At 50.6% G+C, this 15,464-nt stretch overlaps 1 protein-coding gene, 1 non-coding gene and 1 pseudogene across 5 annotated transcripts in view; all 3 read right to left on the bottom strand.

Annotated features, from left to right (window-relative positions):
• Positions 1–15,464, bottom strand: part of OSBPL5 (oxysterol binding protein like 5) — a 130,238-nt gene that overhangs the window by 56,400 nt on the left and 58,374 nt on the right. For all 4 annotated transcript variants that reach the window (XM_088451801.1, XM_088451799.1, XM_088451798.1 and 1 more), the window contains one exon: positions 596–676. In XM_088451801.1, the coding sequence (XP_088307927.1) occupies positions 596–676 (81 nt within the window). The remainder of the gene's footprint in view (positions 1–595; positions 677–15,464) is intronic.
• LOC148539153 (5.8S ribosomal RNA) lies at positions 8,615–8,768 on the bottom strand. Its single transcript, XR_015871191.1, has one exon. It is a non-coding gene; the product is annotated as a 5.8S ribosomal RNA (ribosomal RNA).
• LOC148539152 (18S ribosomal RNA) lies at positions 9,590–10,327 on the bottom strand (annotated as a pseudogene; the record flags this gene model as incomplete).

Below are 15,464 nucleotides of genomic sequence, written 5' to 3'. Positions count from 1 at the left end.
CCGCACATCTCCTCCCAGCCTGGTGTGTGGCAGTGCCCCATCCGCTCCCCCAGCACCAATCTATCTGCACATCTCCTCCCAGGCTGGTGTGTGGCAGTGCCCCATTCGCTCCCCCAGCACCAATCTATCCGCACATCTCCTCCCAGCCTGGTGTGTGGCAGTGCCCCATCCGCTCCCCCAGCACCAATCTATACGCACATCTCCTCCCAGGCTGGTGTGTGGCAGTGCCCCATCCACTCCCCCAGCACCAATCTATCCGCACATCTCCTCCCAGGCTGGTGTGTGGCAATGCCCCATTCTCTCCCCCAGCACCAATCTATCTGTACATCTCCCAGGCTGGTGTGTGGCAGTGCCCCATTCTCTCCCCCAGCACTAATCTATCCGCATATCTCCTCCCAAGCTGGTGTGTGGCAGTGCCCCATCCTCTCCTCCAGCACCAATCTATCTGCACATCCCCAACAGACTGATCTAAGTACGGGCAGAGCTCTCAGATATCTGAGACAATACGGAGGATCAGGGATTATCTGGCGCTGTGCAGCACAATACAGCTCTGTAAGAAGCTCTGCAGGGATGCGGCCTATATAAAGGCATTTACCTTGAGTGTGTCCATTTTGACAGTTTTAGATGTGGGCGATAAACATTCCTTGTCTGTTCCATTGCAAAGTTTATTATCGACCTGGAAAACAGAGCACAACGATCGGGTTATTCTAAGCACGGACAACTCACGTTGTAAAATGGAGACTCCGGAAGTCTTTTCCAGTTACATTTTCAGACACTTAAACGTAGTAAGCGCAGAGCTACACAAAACAGGTATCATGCCCAACACCACATAACGGGGCCCATTTATCAAGAAATATTTGCAGATTATGCCCCGAAAATACCCGGAACCGCAAATATTTAATATCCCCCGAATGTATGACAGAGGGACCACAGCATAGATCTCAGATACCTCCATTCCCGCCGGCAGCTGCAGCCCACATAGGTTTCTATGGGGGATGCAATGCTGCCATATTTACCAGCTCCCGGAATGCGATGCATTGTGGCGATTGGCCCCCGCAGCTACCGCCATCTGAAGACGCCGCCACTTCGCCGGCACATCGCAGGGGCGGGATTCTTTCGGAGCCACTGTCCCTCCAAGTGCATTTTGTTACATCTGGGCGGTATGATGGAATCTGCAATGTGATCATGGGTGTTAATATCGCGCCCAGATCGCATTGCGAATACGATCATTAATGAATGGGCCCCAACATACGCTAAAGATGACAGCCTTGGTTAGTACGGTGCCGGCAGCTGCAAGTGCTGAGACTCTGACATCAGGATCATCTGTCTGCGCACTTCCCTCCATACAGCCCGGACGCGGTCGGCAGACGCATTGTACCCTGCACAGAGGCCACGATTACCGCACACACCATGGTGCCCCAATGTATACAGATGGATCATACTGGTAAAGTGGACCCTGCTTAATCCGTGAATACTATATACATTAATTACCGGGACTTTCCATTCTTCATATTTCATTAATTCATTTACCACGCTACAGCTGGGTACACACTGACAGATATATTGGGCGATCAATTGATCGGCCAATATATCTGCTGCCCGTCGGCCAGTGTGCACCCACGATATGTCTGCCTGTTTTTCACAGACATATCGCACTGGCTGCGCTGCACAGCCGATGGACAGCTATGTCTGCAGACCGTCCGTACACACATAACGGCAGCCATGGGGAGGGGGGCGGGAAACGCCCCCACCAGCCGCCGGGTCCCGCCCCCCTGGGGTTCAAGCAGATGATGGCCGTTTAGTGTGTATGAACATCATCTGCAGATATATCTGTCAGGTGTGTACCCACCATTAGGGGTCTATTTACTAAGCAGTGTTAGGAGATAAAGTGAATGGCGATAAGATACCAGCCAATCAGCTCCTAACATGGCAGTTAGGAGCTGATTGGCTGGTACCTTATCACCGTTCACTTCATCTCCTAACACTGCTTAATAAATAGACCTCTTAGTGCCGTACAGTACGTGCCATTTCCGCTATACATGCGTAATTGCAAAAAGAGTTATATATCAATTTAAATTCCATCCTGGGACTTGTAGTGTGCCATCAAATTTTTTAATACTTGCATTTCAGGTCTTTTTCTCTGCTACTTTTTATATTTAAAAGGAGAGACATCCTGTGTCTATGCCTGAGCCGGTCTAGGTGCTTAATTATTGGGAGATATATATATATATATATATATATATATTGGGAGAGAGAGAGAGATTATCTATATATATATATATATATATATATATAGATAGATAGATAGATAGATAGATAGATAGATAGATATAGATATACACACACACACACACACACACACACGTACGTACATAAATACATACACAAACACATATATATTATCATTTATATATATGGCGCCACAAGTGTTCCGCAGCGCCTTACAAACTACATGAACAAATAAGTAACCAGTGACTTACAAATACAATACAAAGCAGGACATGAATAAACATTGTTATATTAGCGACCTTTACGCCCACATAAGCAGCCAAGTGTTAGTTGCCCTAGTGGGGAGTAAGAGATAAATTAAATTACAGTAGGGAGAAGCACAAGAGTATATATGAAGATATTATCTATATCTAATTATTTTGATGTGACTTGATTTTGTTCTGCCACATCATTATACATCAGTTTATATACATATGTGCGTCTCCACTAGTGGTTATATGTTTCGCTAATTGTTTTACAAGTACGAGTGCAGCTATAATAGTTTTAAATATCCAATTTAGTTAAGGGGCACATCCACTAGCAGACCAAAAAACGACTGCACAATTACGACATTGTAATCATGCAGTCGTTTCAGTCTGTGCTGTGCTGTGCTGTGCTGTGCTGTGCCTACACTGACCGAGTAGTCATTATCAGTGTGGGCTCATCAATCATCCCCTAACATGGTCTATCTGTCGTTATCGTCAGGTTGTACAGCATGTTCAGCCGATGATTGATGTTGGAAACGACCAGCGGGAGAGCGCATCGCTGGTCGTTTACGACATTAATGTGCATGATTCATGCGTGATTGAACGATAACGGTATCGTTCAATCGCGCATAAAAATCGCCAAGTGGATGTGCGCCCTTACACTCATTTTTATGAAGTCTATTTCTTTTTCTCTCCTATACTATTATATTATCAGCGCCTGGTCACTAATTGTTCTCTTTGTTTTTATAGGGGTCTGATAAATACGCCACCGACAGTTCCATGATTTAAAATAAGACAACAAATTACGGACGGTGCTAGCGCGGTTCTCTGGATCTGCCGCCATCTCCCTGGGCTGTAATGGGCCCAGCCCTTCTCTGCACTATGGACGCTCGATTTCACCAATTGGGAATTTTCACCGTGATGGGGCATTGGCACACAGTAGGTGGTACACGCGGGGAGAGTAGAGCAGGGTTGGACCATTACTGCCGCCATCAGGGATTCCAGCAGATCAGGGTGATGGCGCAAACAGCTGGAGAATACTTTCATTATTCATATTCGCTCTCTGAACACAACCCATCACAAGTTGACAGTGTTTAACAATATTTCTGCCTTTATTTCAGTATATTCATAATTGTATTTTTATTTATTATAGTTTTTTTTAAGTTCATTTTTTATCATTTGCATAGATTCGCATGAATAGCAAAAAAAAAATCCCGTATTACTACATTGGTTGTCCTGTATTATATAGTATTGTAGATTGCGAGTTATGCTCAGTTTGTAGTTGTCTCGATTGCTTTACATCTCTTGTTGCGGCTTTCCGTGCGTTTTATGAATGTTATAATTTACCTTTTCACATTGTATTCGCCTGGTCTTTGTATTGTCCCTTGGCCGGTAGACGCAGGAAGTTTAGAAGAACGGGTCTCTTACGTTCAGGTAGCCCCAGACGGTATGTTCTGTTATCCTGACAAACGGCAGGATCACAGAACAGACCCCAATCTCCACCTGATAAAGACTCAGGCCCTGATTCAGAGATGGACCCTGAAAGAGCGCTCGCTCTGAATCTGGGCGTTTTTTTTTTTTTTGGTGCAGCCTCCTGGCCGCTCGCATAGCTAAGGGTGACCACCCACAGCTATAGCGAAAGGCCAGGATGATGGTCGCGATGGTCAAGACCATCGCGACCATCGGGCTTGCGACGAGACCCTTGTGGTAGGGTCTTGTGACTGCAAGCCCCAGAGAGCTTCTGGCTCTAATAGAGCCGGAAGCTCTCCCACCGACATCACTGGTGATGTCACTGGGGCCGCCCCCAAACGGCAGGCATTCCTTCGGGAACGCCTCAGTTTGGCCAACCACCTCTCCTGCCCGCCTACCAAACAGAGCGAGCTGTCAATCACCATCGACAGCTTGCCCCCTTTGGTGCGAGACCCGGAGCGACGGAGCACCCGTCACTAGCCGGGTCTGTCGTGCGCATGCCCTGTGGGCAAACATCGACCAGGTTGCGAGCGCTCAGCGCTTGCGACCTGATCTGAATCAGGCCCTCAGCCCCATAAAAGTCCCTATTTTTCAATATTGACCAACTGCACAACAGAGACCCATGAATAGAATCTGCGCTCTCCCTGGTACGCTGCTGCCATCTTGCGTGTCGTCTGCGTGAATGCACCGGACAGCAGCAAAGTATCCTTGGCAGCTACACGGTGGTCAGAAAGTCTTTGAGTCCACTTAAACTTTAATAACTCTGGATGTGCCGATGATATTATCAGCACAGTGTCCCTGGCAAGTCGTTTATATATATGTTTACGTTTGGATTCACTTTTATTTCTTCAATGGATTGAAATTGCCGACGTTCGGAGAAAAGCACAAGTGTGTGGTTGGATAGATTTGTCACATTTGATAGTGGAGATGCTGACGGTTAAAATCATGTATATTAGGGTATCCCGGAGGTAACCGTCTTCAGTATGGAGGATAGTATGGAGATAATGAGTCCATAATGTGAGGGTAGTTGTCATAAAGAGTTCAGCTAAATATGGTGGAACAACCACATTGTGACAGCAGCATGAAAAATGGCCGCTAATCTCCGCTACCAAGAAGTGTAGGACACCAGAGGTCGCATATTGCTCGTCCATAGTACCCAGTGTAGTATTGTGGTAAATAGATTGTAAGCTTGCGAGCAGGGCCTTCCTACCTATATATCTGCCTGTTATTACCCTATTTTGTTCTATAAATGTTTCCAATTGTAAAGCGCAACGGAATATGCTGCGCTATATAAGAAACTGTTAATAAATAAATAAATAGGTCACGTCCAATGCAAGCAGCGTATTAGTTGATCTTGTTACATATTATTTGTGACGATAATATTCTTGATTGTAAGATATCTGAACTGTGCGCTCTGGGCGACCTGTAAGGGTTCCACCACGTCGGTGTCCTCGAGGCCGGCCTTTAGGCATGTTTGATGTAAACAAAGCATGGAGAAGTGAATAATGAAATAACACAGCAGTCGGTGATTGAGGTCCACGCAAGACGCGGTGATATTTGTGGCTGTAAATAACCATCACAGTTTCCAGAGCACCCAGCAGGTCACATGTTCCAGGTCACCCAACAGGTGCACAGGGAGAGTTCGCCAACGGTCACGATGCACTGTAAATGGCGGGCAGACGTCTTGCCACATAACTCCGTAACAAAGCAGCAAATTCAAACGCCAATATTTTTCTGCAAATCTACGGACCAAGACCTTTAATTGGGTTTGTGCCCTGCTCAGACAACGGCATCATAGAAATAGGTCACTCATTAAACAGGTATTTCTGCTATTAGTATATAGATAATGCAAATGTATTAGAGTTTCAGAACCATCCTGTATTCCAAAATGTTAGGAAATATGTGCAAACACTTCTGGGACGTTCATTCACCGGTCCCCAGTCGAACCAGCTACATTCGGTGTCCATCGTCACCTTCTCAGGACAGTCGGACAGAGATGAAGTACAAAGCGCCAGTGTTGCAGAGCCCTTGGGCTTCTCAATGTTTTATATTCACTAATTAACTATGTGCTGCCTGCTTGTGTCATATGTCTGAATTAACAAGTGTTTCTCAGTGTACTGGAGAATATTCAGTGAGGACAAGTCAGTCAATCCAATGACCATCCAGCGGGCAGGGTCTTCCATCCAGTTTGGCATGAGGTGTAAGGTACCTGATAAATGTAGACTGAAGGAGTATCTATAGATTGCTAGCAGTACAGGCGAGGGTTGTTTGTGCAGTGGAATGGCTGAGGTACAATACGGCTATGTCCACAATTTTGTGCTAGGTGACACCTGTGAGACTGGACCAGTCAGTCACCAACACATAACAAGGGGCAGCCATTTTGTTAGACTATATTCTCTTACATGTTGGTTAGTCTATCGAGTCAAGAGGAACCAGGCGCGCCAATGAGACACAGGTTTGGAATCGATGGTCTGTATTGGTCACCCTACAAAAGTAGCTGCCTCAACTGCATTTAGACGACGCGGGAGTCGGACCTTTAGATATTTCGAGCTCTTGAATCGACATCCGGGCAGCCACCCTGACATAGACAAAGAAGACTTTATAACATGTAACCCAGGGATGAAACACAAGTGCTGAGAATCACCCGGCTTGTATAATGCAGCAAATTCACGTCATGATTTAGCTCTTCGGGTCTATTGTTCTACTGCCGTCATCGGGGATAACGAAATTAACTGCAGCTCGGTCCCTGCTGTCTAAATGTCACTGGGGATTTTTAGTCCCAGCTTTCCCCAGCAGAATACACTCTGCATTACCGCGCTCACAGGCAAACAAACAAAACACACACAGGATGATAAGTATCTTCTTAAAAGTGCTGCTGGCTATGTCGGCTTGGGGGGGTCATCCATTGTTTTTGTTCCTGCTCCCCAAGTTCCTATTGAGGCTGTAAGCACAAACCTCTATCTTGTGTGTGCGCAGTATTTATCAGGGGTGGGATATGAAATGTCGCCAATCAGCGTTTAGTGCCTGATTCAGCAGAGGATGGAACTGCAGAGCCGCACACCAGCAGCTTTACAAATCCGTCCTTGCTAAAATGCAAATGTAGCAGGAGGTGTCTGACCTCCTCCTGCTGCATCTGCGGTCACAGCACTGCGACCGAAGTCTCAGCCTGGAATCATTATCGGTCGCAATATTGCACGGCACCAGCTAACTGAGTAAGCCTCAGCTTATGCAGGCTGGCCGGCATGGGAGGTCAGGTATCTACGGCCACAGACGCAAATCCTGGCCTTGCCAGTCCCGGAAAACAGGGGAGACATGCCCCCGTTTCCTGGAACGCAGGCCATCCCTGCCCATCATGCAGAGGCTGCGAGCGATCTCGCAGAACCAGTTCTGCGCAGGCTCCCGATAATCAGGAATCTGCGTCCAACAACGGTTTAGCGTCTTCTGTTAAATCAGGCCGTTCGTGTATTTCAGGCCTACCAATAACATGGACGGTCATCATTGTGCCTTTCGCCAGTCACATTCATAAATTAATGCCTACATATCTCTCAGATAGTCTCTCGGCCGCTGGAGGGCAGTGTCTTAGTTTTGGGGTAATTACCAATGTATAGAGGAGCGCAGATGAGGTTCAGGTTACTTTAGCATCGCATTAAGCACAGGGCCTGATTCAGACGCACTCGCAAGCAAGTTGATGGCCTGGCAGTGCGTACGCGTGGCGTGCGTGAGCCCCGGAGTGAGCGTGAAATCACTCGCTCCGGCGCTCGCATCCAAAAGGGGCGGCTGTCTATGTTGATCGACAGCTCACCTCGTTTGGTAGGCGGGTCGGGGGGGGTGGCTGGCCAAACGGAGGCGTTCCCGAAGTAACGCGAGGGGGACGGACGGAGCGGGCAAGGGGGGGTCCGACGACCCGGGGCGGCCGGCGCGTCAGCCCGCCGAGTTGAATCCTCCGGGCGGACCGCACGGACCCCACCAGTTTACCTCTCATCGGTTTCGCGCCCTCTTGCACTCTCTCTTCAAAGTTGTTTTCAACTTTCCCTTACGGTACTTGTCCGCTATCGGTCTAGCGCCGGTATTTAGCCTTAGATGGAGTTTACCACCCGCTTTGGGCTGCATTCCCAAACAACCCGACTCCGGGGAGAACGGGTCCCGCCGCGCCGGGGGCCGCCACCGGCCTAACACCGTCCGCGGGCTGGGCCTTGATCAGAAGGACTTGGGCCCCCGAGCGACGCCGGGGTGGGTCCGGTCTCCCGTACGCCACATCTCCCGCGCCCGCCGGGCGGGGATTCGGCGCTGGGCTCTTCCCTCTTCACTCGCCGTTACTGGGGGAATCCTGGTTAGTTTCTTTTCCTCCGCTTAGTAATATGCTTAAATTCAGCGGGTCGCCACGTCTGATCTGAGGTCTCAGTCGGGAGAGCGGACAGGCGGGTGGACGGGGATCCCCGCCGCCGCCGCCTCGCTGCCTCCCGCCCTCGCTTTCTCGGCCCACCCGGGCCGGCGGCAGCCCTGCGTCGGTCACAGGCAACCGCGCGGCGCTCTCGGAGGGTTGGCGCGCGCTGGGGTTCGCCGAGGGGAAGGCGGGGTCTGCTCTTGGGGGGACGAAGGCTGGCTGCGCGCTCCGGGGAGGGGGGGACGGAGGCGGGACGGCCTGCGCGGGCGGGCGATCGATGGGGGAGCAACCCTCAGACAGGCGTAGCCCCGGGAGGAACCCGGGGCCGCAAGGTGCGTTCGAAGTGTCGATGATCAATGTGTCCTGCAATTCACACTAATTCTCGCAGCTCGCTGCGTTCTTCATCGACGCGCGAGCCGAGTGATCCACCGCTGAGAGTCTTGGCTTTTTCTCTCTCTCTCTTTCTCGGTCGGCAGGGGTACTCTGCGTTCCGGTGGGGGGGGAGAAACCGACGCCCTGGGGCCCTGGTGTCCGGGCGCCCGGCCGCCGCATCCCTCCGGGGTCCGGGGGGACGGCGCGCGGGTCGAGGGGACACGGCCGCGGAACCAGTCCCCCGCCCGTGTCCGGCCCCCGCGGCTCCTGCCGGCGGGAGGCGCGACGTCTCGGGTCTTCTCGACCTACCGCCTCCTCCCCCCCTCTCCGGGGTGGGCGAGGAGGCGAGCGGTACCCGGATCGGCCTGGAGGGGACCTGTTGCTTCTGGGAAATCGGCTCGCCCGCCGGCAGCGGGGCGGCCCCGGGAGGCCGGCGCAGAGGGGAGGACGGGCCCCGCGGCCATTCCTCCGCCATCCGCCGTGGCCTCTGTCCCGGCGCCACTCCGCCCGCCCGGCCCCTTGGGTCGCGGGGAGGGGCGCGGAGGCCCCCGTCCGTCGGGAGCGTCCGGGGAACGCGGGTGCAGGGCCTACTCCGGGGCGGCCGTCCGGGGTCCCCGTCGCCCCCGGCCGCGGCTGTCCCCTCCGTGCGACGGAGGCTGCGGCGGGGGCGGCGGGTTCCCGCTCCTGTCACTCCGCGCCGCCTCGTCTTTCTCTCGTCTCTGGGCCCGGCCGCGGGGACCGGGTGGAGGGGGCGGCTGCCGGGATGGCGAGCCTGAGCCTGTCGCCCTGGCCTGCCACTCCCCTCGCCCCGTCCTCGCACCCTGCCGGGCCCCCCTCTCTCTCGGTGCTGCTTCCAGCCGGCGGACCCCGCGGTCCCGGGCCTGGCTGTTAATGATCCTTCCGCAGGTTCACCTACGGAAACCTTGTTACGACTTTTACTTCCTCTAGATAGTCAAGTTTGATCGTCTTCTCGGCGCTCCGCCAGGGCCGTTTCCGACCCCGGCGGGGCCGATCCGAGGACCTCACTAAACCATCCAATCGGTAGTAGCGACGGGCGGTGTGTACAAAGGGCAGGGACTTAATCAACGCAAACTTATGACCCGCACTTACTGGGAATTCCTTGTTCATGGGGAATAATTGCAATTCCCGATCCCTATCACGAACAGGGTTCAGCGGGTTACCCGCACCTGTCGGCGAAGGGTAGACACACGCTGGTCCGTTCAGTGTAGTGCGCGTGCAGCCCTGGACATCTAAGGGCATCACACACCTGTTATTGCTCGATCTCGTGTGGCTGAACGCCACTTGTCCCTCTAAGAAGCTGGACGCGGACCGCCGGGGGTCGCGTAGCTAGTTAGCATGCGGGAGTCTCGTTCGTTATCGGAATTAACCAGACAAATCGCTCCACCAACTAAGAACGGCCATGCACCACCACCCACAGAATCGAGAAAGAGCTATCGATCTGTCAATCCTTTCCGTGTCCGGGCCGGGTGAGGTTTCCCGTGTTGAGTCAAATTAAGCCGTAGGCTCCACTCCTGGTGGTGCCCTTCCGTCAATTCCTTTAAGTTTAAGCTTTGCAACCTTTGCAACCCCTCACGAGTGATGTCAGTGGTGAGCTTCCGGCTCTATTAGCTCACTGGGGCTTGCGGCAGACGAGACCCTACCACAAGGGTCTCGTCGCAAGCCCGATGATCGTGACCATCACCTGGCCACTCGCAAAAGCTGTGGGTGGTCACCCACAGCTTAGCGAGCGGCCAGAAGGCCGGGCACACAAAAACCCAAAACGCCCTGATTCAGAGCGAGCGCTATGAAAGAGCGTCCGGCTCTGAATCAGGGCCACAGTACACGGATTATAGGCTTTATTACAATAGTGATTGGGTTATGGACTGGACAGATAAAGGTTCCCTTTCATTCTAGCAGCTGGCTTAAAATATACTGTAATATCTGAAAGCGATAATCCCAACGTAGAGGCGACAGGAGGCGTTTGTGAATGTGACGTGTCTGAAAGACGAGAGAGTATAGGAGCCTAATTAGTTGTATGTGACACACAAGGTCGGTACTCCCACTGAATGTAAAGGTTACATATGATGGAGGTTCTCCTCATATCCTTACACCACTAAAGCAATGACTCATTTATCAACACAAACGTGAGTCATATTATCTGTGTATGGAAGCATGGTCACCGCACATACATAGCTACATGCTAATGAAGGATGGTCACCGCACATACATAGCTACACGCTAATGAAGCATGGTCACCGCACGTACATAGCTACACGCTAATGAAGCATGGTCACCACACATACAGAGCTACGCGCTAATGAAGGTTGATCACCGCACATACAGAGCTACATGCTAATGAAGGATGGTCACCGCACATACAGAGCTACACGCTAATGAAGCATGGTCACTGCACATACAGAGGTACACGCTAATGAAGGTTGATCACCGCACATACAGAGCTACACGCTAATGAAGGATGGTCACCGCACATACAGAGCTACACGCTAATGAAGCATGGTCACTGCACATACAGAGCTACACGCTAATGAAGGTTGATCACCGCACATACAGAGCTACATGCTAATGAAGGATGGTCACCGCACATACAGAGCTACACGCTAATGAAGCATGGTCACCACACATACAGAGCTACGCGCTAATGAAGCATGGTCACCGCACATACATAGCTACACGCTAATGAAGGATGGTCACCGCACATACATAGCTACACGCTAATGAAGCATGGTCACCGCACATACAGAGCTACACGCTAATGAAGCATGGTCACTGCACATACAGAGCTACACGCTAATGAAGGTTGATCACCGCACATACAGAGCTACACGCTAATGAAGCATGGTCACCGCACATACAGAGCTACACGCTAATGAAGCATGGTTTGGCGGCATTTTGTGGGACAGCCGCCGGCCTTTACCGCAGCCTGAAATTTGCACATTGTAATATTTTGATTGGTACTTTCCCGTAAGTGGTTTCTTCACTACTGTGCCGAGGGTCCTGCGCATGCGTGGTCTACTGATCACATGACCTACTGACCACGAATGCATGGCACCCATTGTCGGGGAAGTTCTTATGGTAAAAAAATAAAATAAAAAATAAAAGCATCCCCAAAATTTACATTTGTAATATCTACAAACAGGACTCCAGGACTTATACAGTCAAATAAACTACATTGTTAAATTAGATGTGTGTCTTGTTTACTTGGTTTACTTTATTTCATTGCACCATACACTCCCAAGGAAAAATTATATAAAAAAAAATATATATATTAACCCACAATCACTGTCCAGGAGCTGTAAGAGTAGCCATAGGGTCTACATTCTTGTTATCATTGGCCCGATACCACCTTGGGACTATAGTCCTGTACTGATCAGCGGAGGGATGTTTGGGACCAGGACTGGGGACGGTAATGCTGCAATCCCTACAATTACAATAGTAGTGCCATCAGTTAGCGGATAAAGGGCTCTATTTATTAACATTATTTTTACTAAAATAAAGTGAAAAAGGCTGTTTTGTGTTTTCACTTTATTTTAGTATCACCTATAGTTATTATAGGGCAATTGGAGAAGAATTCGTGAAATTCTACTCCAACCCCTAAGTAGCACTTACTTTTAGTAATCAGATCGCATTTCCCATAACTGTAATGGGAAATGTGATCCGACCAAAGTTACTAAAAATAAATGTGAAAAAATACCTAGGGAGGCCCTGTGATAATAACGTCACCTGAAGATGGCGTTATCCAAGGTCTCCCCCGGTTACCGGACTCCTACTCCGCTCTAACAGGCAGAGCTGAGCCCGGAGCCGGCCCAAGTGATCAGCTGTGTGTTCGAAACAGACCACACGCTGATACACTGTAAAAAAAAAAAAAAAACGGGGGCCGGTGATCCAGCGATGTCCTCCCCCCGGTCAGCTGGTCTTCCATCCTGCACTGGGGCTCGGTCATCACCTGATCAGGGCCCAGTGCAGGATGGGATGTCAGCTGACCGGAGCCACGGAGGACATCACCGGAGGGAAGTGTAATTAAGGGAGGGGTCGCAATTGTGGGGGTGGGGCTTAGCAGTGACCGGTCAGCGCATGCGTGGGCACTTGTCACAGTATTTTTTGCGAAAATACCGTGATAAGGCTGCAGAGGGAATTCTCAGGGACAGAGCTTTATCGCAAGCTCTGTCCCTGCCAGGGATTTTTAGTAAATCCCTGTGATATTACCTGAATTCAATCTGCATTCAAAATGCAGATTGTAGTAAATAGAGCCCAAAGTGCCCTCAGTGCTTCAAAGAAGAAGTTCAAGTGTTGGATATCAGCAATAAGTCTCATTACCCACTGGAGCCGCATTAAATGCCGGTGACTCTGCAAGTTACACACGATCACTTTTATCATGCGGTGACAATTTGCGCTTGTGGTCACTGGTGTAGACAGCAGCAGAAAAACTGCACAGTGCAAATACTCCCAGCTGAAAGGGCACTTCCATTAATAAACGCTAGTTAACGTATTTCAGCGCCCAGGCCCTAAAGCTGGGTACGCACTGGAGCGATGTCAGCCTGATTTGCTATTTCGTAACGACAAATCGATCAGTGTGTTCACTCAATATGTGCGCTCCCGCAGTCGATTGAGGCGTCGTCAGGTTTGATGTGTTTGGATAATGGGCTGTACAGTTGGCTGTGCTGTAAAAGAGGACGCAGCTTTTTTCCGTACACTCTGTACGGGGCCAGCATACAGAGAAATGGCGGAGGGCAGCGGGAGGACGTCAAATCAGTCCGACATATCGTTTGTCATCCGGTTTGCCGTACACACTGCACGATAGGCACAAAATCGCTAGGTATGATGTGCAGTATGGACTAGCGACCAGCGGGAGCGTGCAATCATGCATACGCACTGAGCGGTGTAGGCGATATCTCGTTACGAAACTTCATATCGGTCAGCCATTGCTCCAGTGTGTACCCAGCTTTAATGAAGGAAGGAACAGTGATCGTTCATCAACTCGTTGGATGGGCAATCCCCGTCCGATGTCGGAACGAATGCCCGCCATCTCAGTGGGTACCCAGCTTAAGAGAGCAGAAAATAAGGAATATATGTATTTATAAAAAATAAAAAAATGCAGACGTTGTAAACACAATAAGATGTGGCAACATTTATACTGGTAGAATATGTACTGTATAAAGATCACCGCAATGTCGGCCATTGTTATCAGCGATTTATTCTTATGAGTGAAGCGCAATGATTTCTAATTTTTACTGACAATCTGGCTAATTAGCATAAAATTTCCCAAGCTGGAGTATCAGGCCATGAATAATGCATTGCTCATTGTTTTATGTATCGTACGTTACTGCAGAGACGGTGAGATGAATTATTTACACGCAGGATCCGGAACAGTCAGTACTAGGTCAGCGCCGTTGTCTGCAGGACTAGGCCGCTGTTTACAGTAACCAGCTTTAAATACAGTTATTACATGAAAACTCTATTATACGTTGCTGAACAAAGCATCTCTGAGAGGACCTAACAATGTGCACTTCTCAATGGGCCACATCGCAGGGTGCACTTAGGCCCTGATTCAGAGCCAGACGCTCTGACAGAGTGCTCGCTCTGAATCAGGGCCGGTCTTTTTTTTTTTTTATTTAGAACGGCCTCCTGGCCGCTCGCATAGCTGCGGGTGACCACCCACAGCTATAGCGAACGGCCAGGAAGATGGTCGCGATGGTCAAGACCATCGTGACCATCGGGCTTGCGACGAGATCCTTGTGGTAGGGTCTCGTGGCCGCAAGCCCCAGAGAGATTTCAGCTCTAACAGAGCCGAAATCTCTCCCACTGGCATCACTCGTGATGTCAGTGGGGCCGCCCCCAAACGGAGGCGTTCACACGGAAACGCCTCAGTTTGGGCATCCACTCCCCCAGCCCGCCCTCCAAAGGGGGCGAGCTGTCACTCAACATTGACAGCTCGCCCCCTTTGTTGCGAGACCCGGAGCGACGAAGTGCACGGCGCTATCCGGGTCTCGCGCCTGCGCACTGGCCCACCATCGACCCGGTTGCAAGCGCACTGTGCTTGCGACCGGGTCTGAATCAGGCCCTTAGAACGGAACCCGGAAATTAACATTCTAACTCGCCACGGAATCCGGAGCAATTCATCATTGCTCCGGCGCTGTAACTGCTGATGCGAAATCAGGCATTCCCGCGAGCGGCTCCACTGCTCCTTTTCCGAGCAGTGACGGGAGTGTGCATAAGCAACCTACAGGTCACGCATGCGCATAAGAGCCCAGATGTCCGGCAGAAGGATCCGAAAGGATCCCTTTTCGCAACCCGACCCTCCTTTGAATAAGGGAAGGAGTGGATCGCAACCCACAAGCAGGAAAGATGATGAATAGGCCCCTTCGTGAGCTGAAACTGTATTCTGCAAGGTCACAACCTACTTCAGGGCAGAGGTAGAACACTGTGGCAATGACAACAAACAAAAGATCCCTAAATTTGGGAGCATGTCCCCTTCTGCGTTTTCCTCCTCCCCATCATAATGGATGCCAGACCGCTCGCCAATGCTTTTTCCAGGGCCATGAGGGGTGTTTTCTGGTGCTTTCAGGCAAAGGAGGTGAACTAGAGGGAATGGACTTCAATAATATATATTTGGATAATTATATACTGCTCACGGTTATGCTGGGTACACACGGACAACGGATCGGTCAGCAGACCTGTCCACGGTCAGAGTGTCAGATCGTTAAGCTATACAAACAAACCAATCGTCCGGTCTGTGTGTCTGGGCT

Source organism: Taudactylus pleione, unplaced genomic scaffold (genome assembly GCF_031769625.1).
Source record: "Taudactylus pleione unplaced genomic scaffold, aTauple2 ptg000027l, whole genome shotgun sequence".
Classification (NCBI taxonomy): domain Eukaryota; kingdom Metazoa; phylum Chordata; class Amphibia; order Anura; family Myobatrachidae; genus Taudactylus; species Taudactylus pleione.
The sequence above is the reverse complement of the archived record's forward strand: the minus strand, read 5'-3'. Positions and strand labels throughout refer to the sequence as shown.